The 21,779-nt window shown below is 37.0% G+C and overlaps 1 protein-coding gene across 1 annotated transcript; it reads left to right on the plus strand.

Annotated features, from left to right (window-relative positions):
* Nucleotides 1–366: 366 nt before the first annotated feature.
* aldh1l1 (aldehyde dehydrogenase 1 family, member L1) lies at nucleotides 367–20,659 on the plus strand. The gene is made up of 23 exons (XM_088916420.1): nucleotides 367–495; nucleotides 1,772–1,921; nucleotides 2,905–3,139; nucleotides 3,281–3,446; nucleotides 4,253–4,354; nucleotides 5,269–5,358; nucleotides 6,280–6,417; nucleotides 7,950–8,075; nucleotides 8,726–8,817; nucleotides 8,971–9,118; nucleotides 9,706–9,825; nucleotides 10,404–10,531; nucleotides 10,965–11,115; nucleotides 12,013–12,083; nucleotides 13,090–13,195; nucleotides 14,753–14,840; nucleotides 15,642–15,735; nucleotides 16,369–16,468; nucleotides 17,189–17,287; nucleotides 17,539–17,704; nucleotides 18,265–18,370; nucleotides 19,074–19,273; nucleotides 20,522–20,659. Exons 2-23 carry the CDS (start codon nucleotides 1,795–1,797, stop codon nucleotides 20,575–20,577), a joined length of 2,709 nt encoding a protein of 902 aa, XP_088772546.1. The 5' UTR covers nucleotides 367–495; nucleotides 1,772–1,794; the 3' UTR covers nucleotides 20,578–20,659.
* Nucleotides 20,660–21,779: the final 1,120 nt, after the last annotated feature.

A 21,779-nucleotide genomic window follows, 5' to 3' on the forward strand; every position in this document is an offset into this window, starting at 1 on the left:
AGTGTTATAGATCCTATCGGGAAAAACGTGCGCATTTTTTTTTTCCCCAAAAGGATCTGTAACAGTTAAAAGTCTTGCAGTCTAGTGTCTAACGCCGCAGGTTTGAATGCAAACGAAGAACGACCAGCGTTACTATGAGAACAGGCAGTGCTGTAATGTATGTCCAGTATCCTGTTTTGTCGATTTTACACAAATATTTAATTATATGGATTTTTTTGTTCCAACGGGAATGCGTGATGATGAGGTAACAATGATATTAGAACTTTTTAGAACAGTCTGCTGGACTGCATCTTTAAAAAAAATGACTTTTACTGTATCAAATTGTATGCCCCGCCTTCCCTTATCAACTGTCCTCTGTCGGGGACTGTTTGAAGGCCCTTGAGCAGCTGCTGAGTGACAAACTTACAGGATTTACTCGATTTTTTTCGCTTTTCACTCACTTCCTGTATCCTGAGAAAAAGAGACAAGCTAACTTACTTTCTTCACCTGGTTCAGGTAGTGTCTTTTACAGCGATTCGATTAATTTTACTTAAATTGTATTTTACTTACCCTTTAAGTCTCCACAGTTGAAAAACGTCGGTCATCTTTTTAAATTGTGATAGCATAATTTCTAAATATTTGTTGACATGGCATTGATCAAATACCTTGTTTAGCTGAATATGCAACTGCACATTTTAGACTTGTTAAAACGTTTTTTTTAATACTGATTTGACAATGAAATCACGTTCTCGCACAATGCTTTTTCAGAAAACTTTTCCGTTTTTGCCGTTGTTTTCATTGTACAATAGAAAGCGTCTTAAAAACGCATTCAATCCGATTTAAATGTAATCGTTTCATGGTTGTGTTTTTATTTTATTTGTGCAGTGTTTTAATCCTGCACCTTAATGCTCGACTTAAAAACACACGAGAAAGTTGATTGAGCTACATAGCGGAGGTGCTTCAGAATGATATTACTCGCATTTCATGGTAATTTAGAAGTCAGTCCACAATACTGCTGCAGTATTGCATTGGATAAACTTCGGCACAATGCGAAACTCACAGAATAATGTGCGCTTCAGCAGGACAGCTTTGTGCGTTAAGGTGGATTTTGATTGGTCGAGCCTCCAAGGGCTCGCCTCTGAATTGCGATATAATTGGTCCAGGCACTTAATTTACAATTGCCTCCCCTCATTTAGCACTACCATTAAGCAGCCATCAAAGCATGAAAAAAGACTGGCAAATACATTTTCTGATTCTTATTCCAGTTCTACGAAATTGCTGAACGTGTACTTCCTTTTAAGCAGTGCAGACTTATCAAGGTGTGTAGGTGTTCCCCCTGTGCCAACTTTTTCCTCACAAAAAGCAAACGCTGAATGTACGGTTTTAGTTGCTGAGGGCTTGCTTACTGTTTATCTGTGAGGTTATCGATAAAAGATAAAAGGATAAATCTGTGTGTTGCAAGATTTCTTCTTTGCGTGGACATTTTATTCAGGTGGGTGGGTCCCTGTACTTGTGCTCTTTCCGAGTAAGGAGAAAAAAGCCGATGTAGTTTGGCAACTTGCTATTCCAAAGATTTAAGGGAAAAGGCTCCGGGTTCTGGCAGATATTCTGATTGTATGTGACCAATTGCTGTTACACACTGAAATCTTTTTTTAGAAATTTTGCAATAGTCACATGAACATAGTGAAGAACAAAGTGCGAGGTTTTGGGAGAGCAATCCACATGTTGTGTGAGCTCATTATGTAAGCTGTACCCTAAGGAAATATTAACAAGTGTTTATGCTTTCTCCTAGTGTCTAGTCAAACTTAAAGAGACATGAAGATTGCTGTGATTGGACAGAGCTTGTTTGGGCAGGAGGTTTATAAGGAACTGGTGAAGGAAGGACACCAGATTGTGGGTGTCTTCACAATCCCTGACAAAGATGGAAAAGCTGACCCCTTAGGTAAAAAACAATGGTCTGAACATGTCCTGTATTTCTGAAAGGCCAGCACAATCATTTTGTATTGTGCACTTTAGAAGTAATGAACTTTCTATCCAATCTGCAGAAGATGTCTAGCTGTGACAGTGAGCTGCTTTGTAGCTACCATTGCAGTGCAACTATGGAAAACATTTTCTTTCCAATACAATGTTTGGTTCCCAGGGAAGATATTTAGCACTTTGCCTTCTTTGCAGAATAGAGTGAACTACACCAAGTTATTTTCCAATGGCTTTGTAATGAATAGCTGTAATATTTTCTCTATATTAATTGAAAGAACACATTAAGAGTTAAATTCTGTACATGGCCTTCCATTAATGATAAGCAGGAACATGAAGCTTTTTGCAGCAGAAATCCAGTGTTCATTGATATGTTTGTTAGAAATTAAAATAAACAAAAGTTCCTTCAGGTTTTAGAACCCATAAGTAGGCAAACCAAATTAACACTTCTGTGCATATATATTGTTAAATCCGTCAAAAAAGTTATTTATTAGCTAAGCATTATCAGTCTGTTCTTATTTAATCTAAGCGGTGAATATCTTTCAAACAACAGGGTCCCTGTTGCATATCAGTTTATAGTAGCTTTGTATTCAGGGACTAATAGGGATGGGAAAAAATATACTGTTCCAGCAATTTGAGCTTGCAAAGGTATGACACTTTTTAGATTTCATCAGTAGCAAGCTCCTGCATGCAGACAAATATGCAGATGCAGGATATTCTGTGTATTACAATAGTTTATATCTGTTTGTACAGTGCTGTACAAACAGTACAGTAATGTATTGTATTGTAATATGTATGTACAGCATATTTTCAATATTACTTTATACTGTTTAAGAATCTCCACCATTAAACCTGGATCAAGCTGTTGTGCTGTGGAAGTCTTTATTTCCCTCCCTGCGGGTACCGTGTGACTGTGCAGCATTTTGATGTTTTTGTGTCCTTGTTCTGTAGCTACAGAGGCGGAGAAGGACGGCGTGCCAGTGTTTAAATTCCCCCGATGGAGGCTGAAAGGGAAGGCCATCCCTGAGGTGGTAGATCAGTACAAGGCTGTGGGAGCGGAGCTTAATGTGATGCCTTTCTGCTCGCAGTTCATCCCCATGGAAGTCATTGACTTCCCCAAGCACGGCTCCATAATTTACCACCCTTCCCTGCTGCCTCGACACAGGGGCGCCTCGGCCATCAACTGGTAAAGAGTCGTGCTGTCTTTTTCATTTCCAGCCCGTGTTGTCGTCTAGTGCCGTTTATCCGCGTCTATTCTGCAGGACAGTGGCTGGGTGTTATTGTAATTGACCTGAGTGACCTTTGATTTCTTTTCATGCTCTTGCAGGACCCTGATCCATGGGGATAAGAAAGGCGGTTTCACACTTTTCTGGGCGGACGATGGGCTGGACACAGGCCCCATCCTCCTGCAGAGAGAGTGTAATGTGGAGCCCAATGACACAGTGAACACCATCTACAACAGGTTCCTCTTCCCAGAGGGTGTTAAAGGCACAGTGAGTTGCATTCAGGAAGATAGATTCATTTCAGGAAATCTGCAGATAAAGTCACCTAGCAGGGTGTGCTTTGAACACACCTGCTGGCAAATGTAGACTCAAGATATTGTTCCTCATGTGAATTAGAAGGATGAACCACTTTAGAAAATGTACCAGGCAACAACTGCTTACTGTAGTTTTTATTTGACGTCTGTAATATGGTATACAGTAAGTGAGAATACATTTTGTAATCCGGCTGTTTAAAAAGCATAGTGGGCATAATCAACAAATCAAAGGGTTGAACCATTATGGTGCAACACCTACAGTATTTCCTGCATATAAGGAAGTGTTCAGAGCCACAAAGAACATTATGAGCAACAATCCACTGCAGTAATTATGAGAACTTGAAATGTTTTGAGAATGATGTGTACATAAAGATTCTGTTTGCACTCTTCCATAGTAGCTGGAACTAACATTACAAACATAGTCTCGAGGTATCAAGCCAAGAAATATATTTCAATATACTGTTTCCAGTCAATTTGTTTTGATAAATGCTGTGCAGTGCATCTAAAACAGACTTTAAAATCGTGTCTCTGTATACAGTATTTTTCATGTCACTTCAAATAAGTCGAGTTCACTGCAGCTAGAGGTCAGATATCACTGAAATTAAATGTAGAGCATACTGTGTAATGGATGCTGTGGTAGCATGTGAGGTATTGTCTGTTAATCTAGACGAATGTTGAAGTTATATCAGCATGTCTGGTAAGAGGTCCCAGTCTGTGTCCTGGTCTTCCAGCAGTCTGCTCAAACATGGTATTTGTTTGCAGGTGGAGGCTGTGAGACTCATTGAACAGGGGCAAGCTCCAAGGATTACACAGCCAGAGGATGGAGCCACCTATGAGGGAATCCAAAAGAAAGAGAATGCAAAGGTCTGGTCAAATCTGGTTTCAGGGGCACCTTTATAAATCATGATGTGATTGCTCAAGATGTGGGCAGACAGAAACAGCAGAGCTCGTATTGAATTCATACAAAAAGACCTTTTTTGTCTCAGTAACCCATGTAATTAATTTGTAATAAACTGTCAAAGTTTCTAACAGTTACCTTCAATCTTTCGCCATCTGTGGAGGAGAAAACAAAAGCTTAGTAAAATAATTGGCTTTCATACTTGTCAACAACATTTTGACTCACCCTGTACTATTTTACCCTTCCCCACTACATATGATGAAACACATTATCATGATGCGGTATGTGTTTGATTAGTTGAATAATGTAATTATTGGAAAACCGTCTCTCATATAGAAAGCTTTATTTATATATCACGATATTGTGTAGGGATCTGACTCAGTCCATTCTAGTGTACAACCCACTGCTCAGTTATAAGTATTTGATTACAGTAATCAAATGATTAAAGAGCTTGTTGTGCCAAGGTCCACTAATAAAATTTGATTGGGAGGATAAATTATAACTTAGATGGGCACTAAATGACGAGACAGAGAAATATAAAGTACTGTTGTTGGCAAACATCTTCAGAGTGAGAAAAGGGGTGTTTCTTGGGTAGGCCTATATTTATCTTTATCAAAGAGTACACATAGTTTTGACATAATAAGAGATGTTAAGTGTAAGTTTTGTTTTATTTTGAGTAATATATTTCACCACTGTTGTGTACAAGTGAGGAATTATTAACAGCAGAGGTTTACAGGCATGCATGTGTAATTGTAAAATATGAACTTGAATAGACAATTTAAGACACGCATGTTCAGTACATTATTAAGTGCATATATTGCTTTGCTGTGCCTGTAATCACCAGAGGTTGATGTGTGTCCCTGTCACCTGGTTTCTGCAGATCAACTGGGACCAGCCTGCTGAAGTTCTTCACAACTGGATTCGAGGGAACGATAAAGTGCCAGGAGCCTGGGCAGAGGTGGATGGCCAGGTGTGTAGTGATGCATAACAACCCAGCATGCATACCTGTATACTGTAGTTACAGGTTCTGTATTAGAATGTTTGCTATGAGGAGACTGTAGAAGGTTATTATAATGCTCAAGCTGGGGGGGGTGACATCTAGTTTACCTTCAATTCTTTGACAGAGAATTTAGGCATTCTCAAGAAATGTTAGATATCCTTGATTACTTATTGCTCTTGTCTGTTGGAATAAATAAAAGTAATGTCGTTTGAACATGGAAGTGTGTTACTAAACTAATCTCGTCAGATCTGAAGAGCTAAGCAGTGCTGCACCTGGTTAGTGCTGGGGTGGGCTGCTGCTGTAGCAGTGGCCCACTTCTTCAGCTGATCACCTGTGTAACTGAGCTGCTAGCTCATGATGGCTGCAGTGCACCACCTACAAGGGTACTGAGTGCACTGTAGTTGTGAAGTGCTTTGGGATCTTGAGGATGGCAAGGACTAGGCAAATGTAATTACTTGTTATGATGTACATGAGGTGCTTGATGTGAACAACAGTGAATAGTCTTTACTGCTAGATTAAAGAGATTGAAAATGAAAGATTTTCATCGTTATTATTTTATTCATGGTTATACTATAGTGTATGTGAATTTGCATGTTTTTATATTTTGCACTGCTTATGCAATATGCAAAATACTGTTTTAGACACTTATAAATATTACAAAGATCATGAACGTTAGCTATTATATTGAGCCAATTTAATGGAAAAAAAAATCAAGGCCTTATACAAGCACTTTTTAATGACTCAGTACAGTACAGTGTATGGTATAGGTACTGTAAATACAATGTCAAAGTACTGTAAATACAATACTAAATGTCTTAGTTTGGTCCCAAATGTCTCAGATGAAAATCAAACATATTTGGTATCTAAGCAAGTTGTTTTTGTTTCCTGTAGAAAGTGACTTTCTATGGTTCTTCAATGATGGACACCACTACTGTACCTGATGGCCAGTCTCTTGAGATACCAGGAGCCAGCAAACCAGGACTGGTTACTAAAAATGGGCTGGTCTTGTTTGGTAATGATGGCAAGATGGTAATATTCTCTGGATTTTTTTTGCTTTATGTTTTGTTTTCTTTGCACTGAATTTAAATTCATCTGTAAAGGCGGGTCTTTAAAAAAAAGGAGTTTGTGTGTATTGAATTTCTCAGTAGAAAGTTTTTAGGAAAATAGTAGTTCTCCAGCCATGTCAATCTTCTTAATCTGTCTGTTTTAAACATTTCATATTGTGTTCTTTTCACAGATTTAAACTGGCACTTTACTACAGGCAATTTTAAAAACCAAGCCATTCCTAGGCACCTTTTCATTGGTTGCCAAGGAATGATCTCCTGTTTTTCCAATTACCTGTAGTAAATACTAAAGTTTTTAAAATGTAGAGCTCACTAAACTATGATGAAGCCTGGGGTTTTGTTTCACTTCACATTTGTGATAATTAATTCTTCAAAAGGCATAACTGAGCTTATGTACAGCCACAAAGAAATTATTTGATTAGTTGAACGTATCCCTTTGTAACATCCCTTTGTTTCAATTCAGATTAAATAGAATTAATGCAAGTCACTTTCTGCAAGTCAGTTGAATCTAGCGATGAAAGGCCATACAGGCACAAATTTAAAAGGAAGTTGTGAGAATTTTGGAATCTTGATGAGAAATCTCTTTAACAAGCAGTCAATATTACAATGTCCTTTACCCTGAAAATCATATCATGTTTTACATTTGTGAAAAATGTGCTTTGTTCCTCACATATTGTGGTTGAATGCTGGCAGATCAGGTTCCGAATATCCTGACTCTCTGACTCTCTAAGGATGAGGCAATTGCAACCGAATGGATGGATTATAATTTAATACTGATGGGATTAACAAACTATTGATGAACCTTCAATTTCTTACTGCAACATGACACTTGGGCTTTACATAACTCAAGATGTGAGGCCAATTGATTTACAGTGCCTAATGGATTACACAAGGCCTTTGGTCTTTTCTCTTATGTGAGACATGGACATTCCTTTTTATGCCCGTTTGCATAGTCAGCCGCCTTAATCATCCATGTCTTACAAAGGGAAGGGGGCTCATACATTTTACTGATAAAATTCCCGATTCACATGCTAGTTCCACTGCAGTTCGACACATTAACTAGCACATATTTCATTTTTAGTGCATCCCAGTTTCACGTCTTTCATCTTGAAACTATCACTTTTAGCTCAAAAATATCAACGATGGACTGTTTTTAAATTAATAGACGTAGCCTGTTACAAATTACCTGCTCCCATGTGTATGCCACGTTAGTGATAATATGAGTGTCATTGCCAGAACTACCTCTAATTATCTGGACAAATTTTAGTATATTTAATAAATGAACCAAACACTAACTGTCCATTTACACTGTACTTGTATTAAGATATCTAACAGTAGTTTCTGTTATAATTGTAATACCTTAAATGATAAGAAAAGAAGTCCAACACTGTCAGTTGTAATCCTAATGGTTTAATTCACATTCATGTGATGCATTTTAAGTTGATATTGGCATTATGATCCCTGGGAGGGTGACGTTTTGTGTGCTTTTCTTGGTAGCTGTTGGTGAAGAACCTGCAGTTTGACGATGGAAAGATGATTGCTGCGTCTCAGTATTTCCACTCTGGCGACAGCGCCTCTGTGGAGCTGACAGAGCAAGAGAAGCGCTTTGCTGAAGAGTTACGGGTGAGGCTGACGACAAGATGTTAGTCATTTCATAATCAGCAAGTGTCATGAAGATCACTGTTGTTCTGCAGACATTTTTGTGAAAGACAGGCAAAAATAAACACCAGCATCGAGCTTGTATATTTATTATCTTTCTACAGTTTTTAGCTTCTCATTTTCAGATTGTTTAAAGTCTGCCACAAGAGGTCCTGTTACCTTCACTTATTTCCAAATATAGTTACTTGTTTTCTGATTTACCACATATTTATTTAATGGAATTAACATATATTACCTTGGCATTCTATAAATACTACATTTCATCGAATACCATGACTTTTGTGCCTTAAAAAGTATGTACAGCCTTCTGGAAAACAGTTTATTATTAGGTGATGGTCTATCCTATCTTGATATGACTAGTGATAAAATTGTAACTATATTGGTATAATAGCTAAAAGTAAAAACATGATAAGGTTCCTCAGCAGTTAAAGAGCTGGTTCAATGTATTAATTTTACAAATTATAGTAACACTCCTGTATAACAGATTAGACTGAAAACCTTAATTACCTCTGAGTATGTCAACAGTCTGCCAAATTCAGAAGGCTTTGCCAGGAACTGAACACAGTTGTATTTGAGTTGAAATAAACTGCATTTTCACTTTCTGTTCCCAATAGGCCATCTGGAAAGGTATTCTGACAAACGTAGATGTAATAGAACACTCAACTGACTTCTTCAAGTCTGGTGCAGCGTCCATGGATGTTGTAAGGTAAAAGCCATGGTATTTGTGTAAAAGCATTCATGGTGTGCTTGTGGATCTCCTCCCACAAATGTATTGGCCAGGTCACAGAGGATTTATTCTTAGTACCACTTTGCCCTGATTATCGTCAAGCGGTGCTGTTTCCTTATGGCTCCTCTACAGGCTAGTTGAGGAGGTGAAACTGAAGGGAGCTGGGCTGCAGATCCAGAACGAGGATGTCTATATGGCCACCACCTTCCAGGAGTTCATCCAGATGCTTGTGCAGAAGCTGCGAGGAGAGGACGCAGAGGAGGAGCTGCAAGTCGATTACGTGCGTGTCATGTGACACCGAGATGATTAATATTAGCCACGGCCAGTGAAAGCTCCTGTTTTTATTGCCTTTTTTCTTTGCAACATAGTCAGTTTCCTATTATCTAATACAAAGTGCTCAGTGAAAAGGAGTTTTTTTCTGCCCTGGTGCTGTAGTAAGTTGTGTTTTTGTTTCTAGCAGACTTCCCATTTTGGTTAATGAGGCTATCTGAATAGTTTTCAGCTCCTAAAAAGTGGGTAATTTCCCTAAAACAAGCAAGGTAGTTGGCTCTGTTTTAGGGCCATATCTATATAACTTTACAAAGCTGTCTAAAAGTGTATTCAGAGTTATTACTTACTATATTGTATATACTGATGTTGACATGCTGGTTGGTATCAGTGCAGCCCTAGTAATGTTAGGCTATCAGGGTTTTAGACCGTGTATAAAAAAAAACAAATAGCCCAATTATTCCAAATAAGTTTTTAAAATTAGGTTTGATTTTTCCCTGCAGTAATATCTGTGGCATAAAACATGATCTATATCTTATCTATATGGATATGCATCTACAGTACCTTATTATACCTTAAAGGTTTCTCCTTTTCTATTAGGTTGAGATGAATGTGAACAACATGACTATCAAGATGCCTCACCAGCTTTTCATTAACGGCCAATTTGTTGATGCGGAGGGAGGGAAAACTTATCAGACCATTAACCCTACAGATGGAACAGTAAGGAAACAGACTCAGATGTTTGTATTGCCTGAAAACCTCTTCACTGCATGGATGGATGGTAGTTGGCTCTATTTTAGGGCCATATGTATGATACGCTGTGCTTGATGACAGAAGGCTATACCTTTTCTAGTACAGAAATATGACCTATCTATTTTGCATCTGAAAATTTTGATTAAAAAAATTTGGTGCATTCCATTAAATTTTGAAAAGTTAAGAACAAATGACACCAAAGTATATGACTGGTTTTTCAGTCTACTGTATAACCTCTTCACTATGCTGGAAAACTAACTAGATCCTTAATTATTTAATTGGTAATCAGTGGGGTTAATATAGCAATTAAGGTGCTGGCTATACCAAAGTCCTGCAAAGGGGTATATTGGCAGTGCAGGAAGATTGAGCAGCCCTGGTCTAAGAGAACACTTGGTTGAGAGCGTTGATCCACATGAGCTTTGTTTTTTACTACAGATTGGATATTTTTTTAAAGATATTATGTCTTCTCAGATATACATAACTGGGGCTAGTTAAGAATTGTTTTGCAGCCTACCTCTGAGGTCCAACCCTCTTTTTGTCTCTAGGCCATTTGTAACGTATCCTTGGCCCAAGTCTCTGATGTTGACAAAGCTGTTGCCGCAGCAAAAGAAGCCTTTGAGAATGGCGAGTGGGGAAAGATGAATGCCCGAGACCGAGGGAGGCTGATTTACAGGTAGGTATCCCCAAGAATGTCCAATTTCAGGAATATGTGGTTGTTTAAAAATACTCAGATATTTTACAGTAATATTAGTAGCTGTGTAAGCCTGTTTAGCTTTGCATAATTTCAAAATAATGAAAAATTATTTTAATGGATTAGTTATGCAAATACAATATTTGTAGAATATTCCATACACTTACCATATATTCATGACTGAATAGTAATCCATTAATTTATTTACTATTTGTTAAAAAATATGACCGTCTCTTCTTCCAAGCATGTTACACACCAATTCACCCTAGCGAATGGTAGTTCTCATAAAATAAGCAATTTAAGATGCATGGTGCCAGTGTTTATGTCTGGAACTCTGTACTGTAAGTGTCTTTACTTGTCTGGGGTTTGTCCATGCAGGCTGTTTGCATGAAAACTGTTCTGTCTCCTCTCCTAGACTGGCTGACCTCATGGAAGAGAACCAAGAGGAGCTGGCCACCATCGAAGCCATTGACTCAGGTGCTGTCTACACCCTCGCTCTGAAGACACATGTGGGAATGTCCATCCAGACCTTCCGCTACTTTGCAGGCTGGTGTGACAAGATACAGGTGAGATTATTGGGTCTTGATCCTTTAGAAGTCCCACCTCTTAGGATGGCTTTAACATTGCATCACAAACAAAGTTCTAAGTATCCTGGTTAAGCACTTGCAGTCCTTTTAACATGGTTTTCTAATTTTTTCATTGTTTGTTTTTTGTTTTTGTCCTAGTGCATGTCTTTGCTACAGTATGCTTTTACTCCAATTCACTACACTGGGCTATAATAATGACATAAGTTCCTAAGCATAACACTTAATATTAAATGTTAATACTGATCACTCCATTTCCTTATTATTTCATTTTGTAGAACAAGTTATAATGACTTAAAAAAATAAAAATCTTGGAGGCATATTCAGTGTTGCCTTGTATGTCAAGGATCATGTGTGAGTTATGTAATACTTTAATGTTTCATGTTTTCATGTCATCTGCTACTCTTATGACCTCTGAGAGATATATTATTAAAACCCTTCTTCTTAGTAACTCTAAAGAAGTTATTTAAATATTCAGATAGTTCTTTTCCCCGGATGATGCATGGTGTTATGAGTATTACATCAGGTTTGTATAGTATTATTATTTTAGATTTGAACACTATGCAGCAACATGTTGAAATACATCTAGGACATTTCTGATGTATTGTCCGATAGATATTATACTTACAAATGTTTATTATTTTAACCAAATGGAATTAACAATTAGTGTTAAGGTGGAAAGATAATATGAATGAATCATGAAATTAGGTGAATTTTAAAAAATGTATTAAGAATAAAAGACTATTAGAAATAGTAAATGTTTCTCAAGTCAGCTTTGAGTTTGAATTTCAAGTTCTGATGATACAAGACGCAAGATTAAATAATACAGGAAGTATACAGTTGGTCTTAATTTGCTAAAACATTACTCTGAATTCTCAGGGCAGTACCATCCCCATCAACCAAGCTCGGCCCAATCGAAATCTGACTTTCACAAGGAGGGAGCCAATCGGGTGAGATGTTTTACCTTGAACAGAGTCAGGGCTTCCACCATCTGGATGGTGTCTTCTGAGATGTTTCTGCAAAGCAACGTACAGTGGTGTGGTGTCATCGTCTTTTTCTGCTGCTTTGTGTCTGCAGCAGTCTGCATTACTTCACATGTAGAATAGAATAGAATCTTTATTGCCACACGACCGAGGCCAGTGGAAATTGTTGTTGGTACAGCTTTGCTACAGACGTTTGACATGTGACAAACACATACAGAATATAAATACAGGACCAGAATGCACAATATACAATACAGATGATTAAAATACAGGACAACGAGAGACAGTACACAATACAGAACATAATAATTCACTCTATAATCGAATATGAATATGCCGAGTTGATGCCCTGCAATTTAAACATAGACAAGTCAGTGCAATTTAAAAGTGATACAGGTCATAATACATATGAATACAAAAGATCATGTTCCAAAACTATAGTAGATATCCAAAAATATGTATACAATACACATTATGATGAGTGTTTATGAGAATAATGCATTTTTATTTATGTGTGCACACTGGAATGGGCCACAGTGCTCTGATCACATCTGAGTGACTTGTTGCTCTATAAATATACAACTTACATAGTTGTGCTTCTTGTGGCAGAAATAGAAATCTAAAGGTTAATTGATGATGGATCAAACTGCAGCTGGACACTACTCGAAAGTCAGCAAGAAAGAATAATTAAAATACAGAACTTGAAACTAGTGCTCTTGTGGAAAAAAAAATTATTGAAAGCCCCAGAGCAGACCACACGTAAAGAGCTATTGACCTCATTTAATTAAACTCATTATGGATGTTCTCCACAGTGTTCATCTGTAATTGATCCTGAGCCTTTTATGGAGCACATTTCTCGCTGGAAAAAGCTCAGTACTCTGCATCACGTTCTAGTGAGCATGCAGTGACGCAAACAGCCAGTTCTTTTGCATGTGATTTCAGTGAGGTTCTGAAGTCTGCTTTTCCTTGGCAGGGTGTGTGGAATTGTTATTCCATGGAACTACCCCCTCATGATGCTGGCCTGGAAGGCAGCTGCCTGTTTAGCTGCTGGCAACACAGTTGTCTTGAAACCAGCCCAGGTCAGTGTAAAGTGCATGATGAACAATCCTTCATAAGGACATACGAAAGCAAATTGAAGAACTGAGTCTGAAACCATCAAGACCATTGAAAAAAGGTCTTGGAAATCTGTTATCTTCATTAAAGTGTCTTCTTAAATGATATTTTAATTCATCTGAAATATGCTGGAAAAAGGTTTCTCATACAGTACCACAAAATATGAGCTATATAACAAATAGGGTCTACCCTGGGTCACGATTAAAATGTCTACTAAACGTTTAATGAAAAGAAGCTGACGAATTTCTTTGTAACGGTCAAGTGAAGCGAGTTGCAATGTCTTGATTGACAGAACTGGAAAATTTTGAAAACGCAGTAGCCTGCAGTGAGACCAAATCATTATAGATAAAACAGAAATAAAATATTTTTTTTTTACTTTCCTCGCAGCAGGGTAAAGGGTGTGGTGTTTCATTTAACTCTCTATCAGTAAACATTCCCAATAGTCACTGATACTGCTTTAGCTAAGTAATTCCTGTTTTTAATCTGGTCTTTTAAATATGAAGATTTTAGTCACTATGTCTATATGTATATATTTATTATTTTTTTATATCATAGTATTTAAATATTCATTTTACATCCACAATCTCATAGCAGTATGATACCCTATGGTTTTAAATCCACTACAGTATAGTAATGTATGTGTGAAATATTTTTCATAATCAAAATTAAAATTAAATTGTTTGCTGATTACTTGTTGCTGAAATGTGCATTAAGACAGAATATAGATTTTCTTCATGTGGATGTAAACCTGAATGAGGCACATTGCGTTCACAACAAGCAATTTATAAACATACCAAGAAGGATCACTCTGATCAGGACTTGATCCACATTCCTCAGAATAGCAAGCATTTGTCTTAACTTCCGTGCTAAACTGCAGCTGGTGTGCATTGTGCTACTTTACGGTCAATGAGCGTTTCATTGTCCATTAACACCATAAGGAAAATAAAAGTTTTTAAAAAAACGAATATCAAAATGTGTTTCCACAATACCCATAAGTGATATTTTTAACTGCCAAAATGTCTTTGGTTACACGATTCCATATTATTATTCCCTATCATTTGGTATTAAATTAGTATTACACCCTTTTTTTACAACAATAACAGCAAGTGTTCTGTTTACATATTCTTAGAAAAGTATAAAACATGATCACTTTTTATGAAGTATATTAAATTTATATAATTAGAACAAGCACATCAAAACTTTTCCAAACAATAAAAAATATCTACAGGTGCAGATTTTAAATATCCACATTTTGCAAATATAACAAAAAAAGTAGAATAAGAATTTCTTTCAAGCCATATCAATGTCAGTATCAGTAGTATACCTGTTTAATTGTCCCCAGTGGTTGTATTTTGGGAGGTGTCTTAGCTAGATTTCGTAGATTTTGTTCATTTTTGTGATAAGGTCATGTCTTCCTTTAACATGTGATTTTTACGTCCAATTTCTTTGTCATTAAAGTTTGGCCCTTTGGGCAATCTTTTCTCATGCAGTTATTTCCTAAATTGGGGTGCTTCTCTTCCCAGGTCACCCCACTTACCGCTATCAAGTTTGCAGAGCTAACCGCAAGGGCAGGATTTCCTAGGGGAGTGATCAACATTCTCCCTGGAGCAGGTATACTGTTTTCCAGGTTCAAAACACCTACTGTATGTCTTTTTCATAAAGAACTCCATCTATCTCTTGATTTTGCTACCTACAGTACATGCAAAATCCTGTACTTTTCTGTATTAAATGTCATCTGCCAAGTGTTTACCCAGTATAATTTTTTTTAGGATCTTTATACCACATCACAATCAGGAGCATTAAGAGTTTAGTCAAGCTTCCACCAGTTATTATTTTATTAATAATTTGCTATTATTAGTAGTAACGTGGAGTTTTCACATTGATCACATAATCACTCAACCCTTGATCACAACAACTCAAACAAACGAGGTAAAAATATGAGCAGCCAGTACAAAGTTTTGTAGTAGCTGATCCATCTCGTTTCCCAGTCAAATGTATTTACACATCCTTGTCATTAACAAAAATGTATTTCTTTCTGTATATCAATAAACCTAAGGGGCTAGGTTTTGTACTTCAACAACACAGATGTATCAGGATTAACTCTTTACATGGAACAAAATAGCTAAAATTGCAATAGGATAATTTCTTACTGCTCCTACAGAATATAATTTATTGTGGAATCCCTGTATTGGCTACTTATGTTTAGGAGATTCTAGATTTATTTTAATATACTGTACTCATTTGCTTATAAGTGAGAGGTTTTTGGTTATAGAATGTATATAAAAACAATCAGAAACAAAAAAGCAGAATGAAGAGAGAGGAATAATAGAAAATGCTATGAGTTTTGTACAGCAGTGTATGTTTTTTTGTTTTTCCTGACTGTGAAACTGTTGGCTTGGTTTGGATTTTCAGGTTCCCTGGTAGGACAGAGGCTTTCAGACCATCCAGATGTTCGCAAAATAGGGTTTACAGGCTCCACTCCAATAGGAAAACAAATTATGAAAAGGTAACACTCTAGTCATGTTGTGTTCAGCTGGTTTTGTACTACATACAGTATGGAAACTCCTGATTTGGGAGAGACTGGATTGGGGCCTACAGACGTCTAGCTTTAGGACTTAACATTTGTTTTTTTACCATGAAAGGTAGATACAGTAATACAGTAAGAATCAGTAGCAAGTGATCTACCCCTGAAGGGAACAGAATTAACAATATGGGAAATTATGAAAGTTGTTTTACATGTAATTGTTGATGTGTTTTCTGTCAAAAGTCTGTTGTACAGTGAAATTTGTCCAAACATACAGTACAGCTCCATAGGGTGAATTGTGGCTTTTATGAAGACAAATGTAAAATGACAAGGGAAGTAATGGAGGTCATGGTTTAATTTAGGGTGAATTTTGGAACTGCAAAACACATATGAAAATACACTCAGAAATGCTTGAGCTGGATTTGCACAGAAAAAAAATGTATAATGTATCAATACTCGCTACTCAAAATGTAGTTTAAATTTAGCTCATGAAACCACTAAACATTCACAGAGGAGATGTTGAAATCCTCTGCCCCCTTCCCTTTTCTGATTTTTTCCGACAGTAATAAAAAAGTGTGGGCATTTTGTGAACTTAAAAGCGTCTCGTCTTTCCAGCTGTGCAGTGAGCAATGTAAAGAAGGTGTCTCTGGAGCTGGGAGGGAAATCCCCACTCATTATATTCAGTGACTGTGACATGGACAAGGCTGTGCGCATGGTACAGTATGCTTAAGAGCCGTCAGACCTTAAATTCAGGTATTATAGAGCAAGTTTACCACCAGGGGGCGGAAAAGAAATACTATAGTAACTTATTAAAGTGGCTTATTAAAATACAATAATGAAAATATTATTCAAGTACAGTATTTATACAGTAACAGTACTCATGTATTCATTCACCTGACACCTTAACCTTAATACAACTTAAAAAACTGAATCACATAATGGAACATTAAAATCTCAGGTATAGAAGATTATACTATAAAGCATGTAAATGTACAGTATAGAAGCGATATGCTACAGATTTTACTTTATTGATTCACCTATTGCATTTACTATTTTTTACTGTACTTTGATACAAAGTCCAGTATATTATAGCTCAGTCTACAGGTATGTAAGAAATAATGTACTGAAGTGATTGTATTTTGCTACAGTTTTTCATGTGAGCTGCTGGACTATAAGCAATGTAAAAATGATGCCGTTTGCTATTTGTATTGTAGTATTTTTCTGTAGCAACAGGTTCAATTAGTAAAACGGTATAGGTGGTAATCATTAGTAAAACTGTTCCTCATCACACAATTACCATGTACAGCACAGCATATTTTTAAAGTTCATCATGTTAATTCATTGGCAAAGACTAGGCTACAGGGAGTTGGTTAAACACACTTCTACACCAAGAAATAATCAGAGGTTAACTTTCTGATATTCTGTTTTCCTAAAGGGGATGAGCTCTGTGTTCTTCAACAAAGGAGAAAACTGTATTGCTGCTGGCAGGCTTTTTGTGGAAGAATCAATTCATGATGCGTTTGTGAGGAGAGTGGTAAGTCTTTCGTTTTATCAGTTATCTATTATTTCAAACCCCATGTGAAGCTTCACAGTGTTGTAGAAATATCATATCATACAACCACTAGAAATACAACAGGATATTATAATGCACTTGGTTAGATTGTAAAAGCCATTGAAAGTGTAAGATAACAAGTAAAATTCTTTCTAGTTATACAGTATGGCACTGTAACAAGTACAGTATGTCAGCAAGACCCGGCGTAATGTGATTGCTGGGTTTTTCTCCAGGTGGAGGAGGTGAAGAAAATGAAAATTGGGGACCCCTTGGACAGGTCAACTGACCACGGCCCCCAAAATCACAAGGCCCATCTTGAGAAGCTGATCCAGTACAGCCAGACTGGGGTGAAGGAAGGAGCCCATCTGGTATATGGAGGGAAGCAGGTAGATCGCCCAGGTAAACAGATAGTTGTGACTGGGCTTTGGAGAAAGCCCCTCTTTTCATGTAGTCTTCATTCTTCTTTTGCTGTTCATTGTGAAATAATATACATAAAGTAAAAACGGCAGAATTTAACGTGTTATTCAGTACCTATAAGAGTCAACTGTACTCATGTCTATTTTTTGTTTTTATTCATGTTGTTGTTCACACCTCCTCCAATCTGTAATAGATCTGATCCTGTAATGCAGTCATCTGATTTGTGTCAACAGAAAAGCTGTGGCAGAGTTAACTAAAAAACACTACAAGGAAGCACCTAGTCAAGTTAGTATTTTGATCCCTGTTGAAATATCTGTTTAGATAACACAGACCAAGACACCGTCCAGTACACATCTGTGATTGAAGCTCATACACTTCTTTTCTTGAAAAGTGTCTTGAAATGTTAACAACATGTATGTGTACTTATATACTTAAATTGAATTCATTTAAGTATAGTTTCAATTCAAATTAGAATTATTGTGAGTTATTGCATGGCCTTACTCTTGAGGACATCTGCTCCACACTTTCTTTGCGTATTTTAGGGTTTTTCTTCGAGCCCACAATATTTACCAATGTGGAGGACCACATGTACATTGCCAAGGAGGAGTCCTTTGGGCCCATCATGATAATCTCCAGATTCAAAGATGGGTAAGTGAACACAAGCACAACTGCTTGGAGATTTATCAGGTTTCCAAATACAATTACAGAACTGAGAAGCATGACTGCTACTGTCGTCTTGTGATGTGCTTCTCTAAATTTGGAGTTCTTTAATTGATTTTTCTGTTTATGCACCCACCAATTTGGAATCTAGAACTTTTAACGAGCTTGTCTCACTGCTACAATCCCTGCACTAGCACAGGAAAGAGCACATGATCACACTCTACAAAACACGCACAGATGCCATCTGCTTCTTTTCAAACTGCCAGCTTCTATGATGCGGCTCACAATGACAACATTGAAAGCTCAATAGTACCGATTCAACCCCCATGGTGCTCACTGCCAGTTGCACACTGTAGCTTGAGAGGGTGCTCACATCTGGCTGTTGATAAAGTGAAATTTTATTTTCCTGCTTGTCCCACTCTGCAGCATGGCTTACTTCAGCCTGACTTAGAGTGATGCAATACCACAGACACAAGCCTGAAAGTCCTAATAATGAAGTAACATATTTTGCAAACTTTAAGATTTTTTAACTTTAATTATCCAACTTTAAAACAAACAATGTGTTTAAAAAAACTGAGATATTTTTACAGACAATTATAATCTGCATATGCTGTTTACAATAATGTTTCTTTTTATTGTTTTGTCAATTTAGCTCTGTTTAATCCTCTGAGTTCCTTTGTTTCACTTTTAGAGATATTGATGACGTTCTAAAACGGGCCAATGATACAGAGTTTGGCCTGGCCTCTGGAGTGTTTACCAAGGACATCAACAAAGCGCTGTACGTCAGCGAGAAGCTGCAGGCAGGCACAGTGTTTATCAACACCTACAACAAGACAGATGTGGCATCTCCCTTTGGAGGCTTCAAGCAATCTGGCTTTGGAAAAGATCTGGGTGAGTTGTCTAGTCCCAGGCCAGAGAAACTTAAAATGAATCTTTTACAGGTCAGTTTCACTTTATGTTATCATGTTGCATATTGTTAATGTTGGGTAACATAGGGAATATCTTGTCCAGTGTAAGTGTAAAATTAGAAGTGTAATGAGAGTAGTTCTGCATCTCCAGAGTTTCGATCACAATCGCTTGCAAGCACAGACTATACACAGCACCACTCCCTAGACAGTGGTGAGAGAATTCTACTCTGTCTAGGTTCCTAAGGGATGGCGTCACATGGACAGGCTCAATCGAGCCTTATCAATGCAGCAAAAGTTCAAAAGCAAATACTAGTTTCAAAATAAGATAGCTCAGTACCACAGTTTATATTAGTGTGCACTACATAAATAACCTGACAGCAGGTTTTTTCATTTCACATTGTTGTACCTATTGTAACTATTTTACATACAAGAGGGTATTTGAATCTGGTGTATGTCACTCCCATCTGCTTGAGAACACTTTTGACTCCATATCAAAGGTGACTCCATATCACTTGGGTGTGAACATACACATTAACCTTACTAAACTGCCTGTGACTGCTGTATGAATTCAGTATACTCAAAGAATGACCACTGACTGAGATTTGTATTAAGCTGCATTGACGTACAGTCTGGTGCTGCCACCAAGCAGAGAGAGTTTAAAAACGGACTGCTTGAATTTTGCAGGAACAGTAGAAGGTGCGCTTCTCACTCCTGTAGAGATAGCAGGCCCAGCCCATTTCATTTGGGCCCATAGTAGAAACTGAATTTCATCAAAGTCATACCCCCACTTAATGTTTTACTATTAACATCATCAGCACTTTCTTATTATTTTCATATTCATGTTAAAACATATATAAAGGTGATCAAATAAAATTGTTCCTCTGCTTCAATCCTCAAAGGGCCACAGTCCAGCAGGTTTTGTACAGTAGGTACTTTGTTATTATTCCTTTAGATCTGTGAAAGAAAATTAAATCTAATGTGAAGGCCAGGTGGAACAAAAACAAGATCACATTTTGATCCTCAGTGACCAGGGCTGAGGAACAGTGTAAGAGTTTACCTTCAGACTTGAATTGGGATAATATGCATGGGCTTGTCCCCATCCCACTTGTATTAAATACACCAGGAACACCAGCACTTTGAAAGTTTGTGTGAGAGGTCCTTCGGGATATTTTATGTTAAGAAACTGGTGGGTTTGCATAGCTAATATTGTTTTTATCGTTTTGTCTTGTAGGTGAAGAAGCACTTAATGAATACCTGAAAACGAAAGCTGTGACTATAGAATACTAACAGACAAGGACACATACTGTCAATTCTCCAGAGCCAGCGCTACATAATCTAAACACAAGAGAAACTACCAAAATAATTTTTTTCTTTGTTCTTAATTTTTTTTCCAAAATACATTTGAAGCACATTTGTACCATTGGGTAGACTTTGAGGATTTTGAATACTTGAATCACATTCTCTGCTAGTCTTCTCTGCTCAAGATTAAAAAGACCCAGTTCTTTTAACCTGTCAGAGTAGTGGACTCTTCAAGTTTAGAAATATACTGTATCTGCTTACTCATCTCTGGACACACACACCCCCTGCTGTCCGGCCGATTCCAACAACTATAAATACAATGACCAAAAATAGTGCACACTATTTCTATATGAGGTCTTATTAATACATTGTACATATTTATAACATAACAGCACTTGATTTAATTTCTACACTTTTGAACTATATATTCTAATATTCTGCGTGCCTTATATTCCTTCCATTTTTCTGTGATTCCAATGGCATCATAATGCATCATCATCTCATGTAGATTTTGTCCTAAAATGATTGGAGCTTATGTCATTTGGAATTAAAATACTGTTTAATTACCGAAAGATTTGATTAGAAACAGAGAGATACTGTAAGTTAAATCTATAACCTATGTTTAGAATGGACAATATACTGAATGATTAAAATAAGTTTCTAATTGTGTTCAATGGAGCACAGTATAATAGTGTGAATTTGACAAAAATGGTTCACAGTTATCTGAAAGGACCCTGTTTTTGGAACTATTACTCATAATGGATGATGTAGAAGTATTTTGTACTAAAATGCATTTAGTTTAGAAAAATAATCAGAAATCATAATAACTACAATCCCATAAATGCCATATGCAGTCTTATACATAATTTAACAGCCGGTCAGAATATGTCATTGAAGTCATACTGTAATTAAATACTGTAATTAAAACCCCATTAAAATTACAGTTCACAATGTTTTCTTTGGTAATGAAGGATGCACTTTTAGTTGTTTAGATGAATGCAAAATCATAAAGACAGCTGAAATCCGTAGGCTTTTTTATATATTGGAGAGTGTCAGGGTATCAGATGAGTGCAATTTAACTATTTACATCTTATTGACTTCACCGTGTGTTGATTGATCATTTACTTAAAAGATGCACCTTACTCACATGTTTTCAATTGCAAGATCATTTGTTTCAATAATAATGAAAT

This window comes from Atractosteus spatula, chromosome 5 (assembly GCF_055471065.1).
Source record: "Atractosteus spatula isolate fAtrSpa1 chromosome 5, fAtrSpa1.hap1, whole genome shotgun sequence".
NCBI classification, from domain to species: Eukaryota; Metazoa; Chordata; class Actinopteri; order Semionotiformes; family Lepisosteidae; genus Atractosteus; species Atractosteus spatula.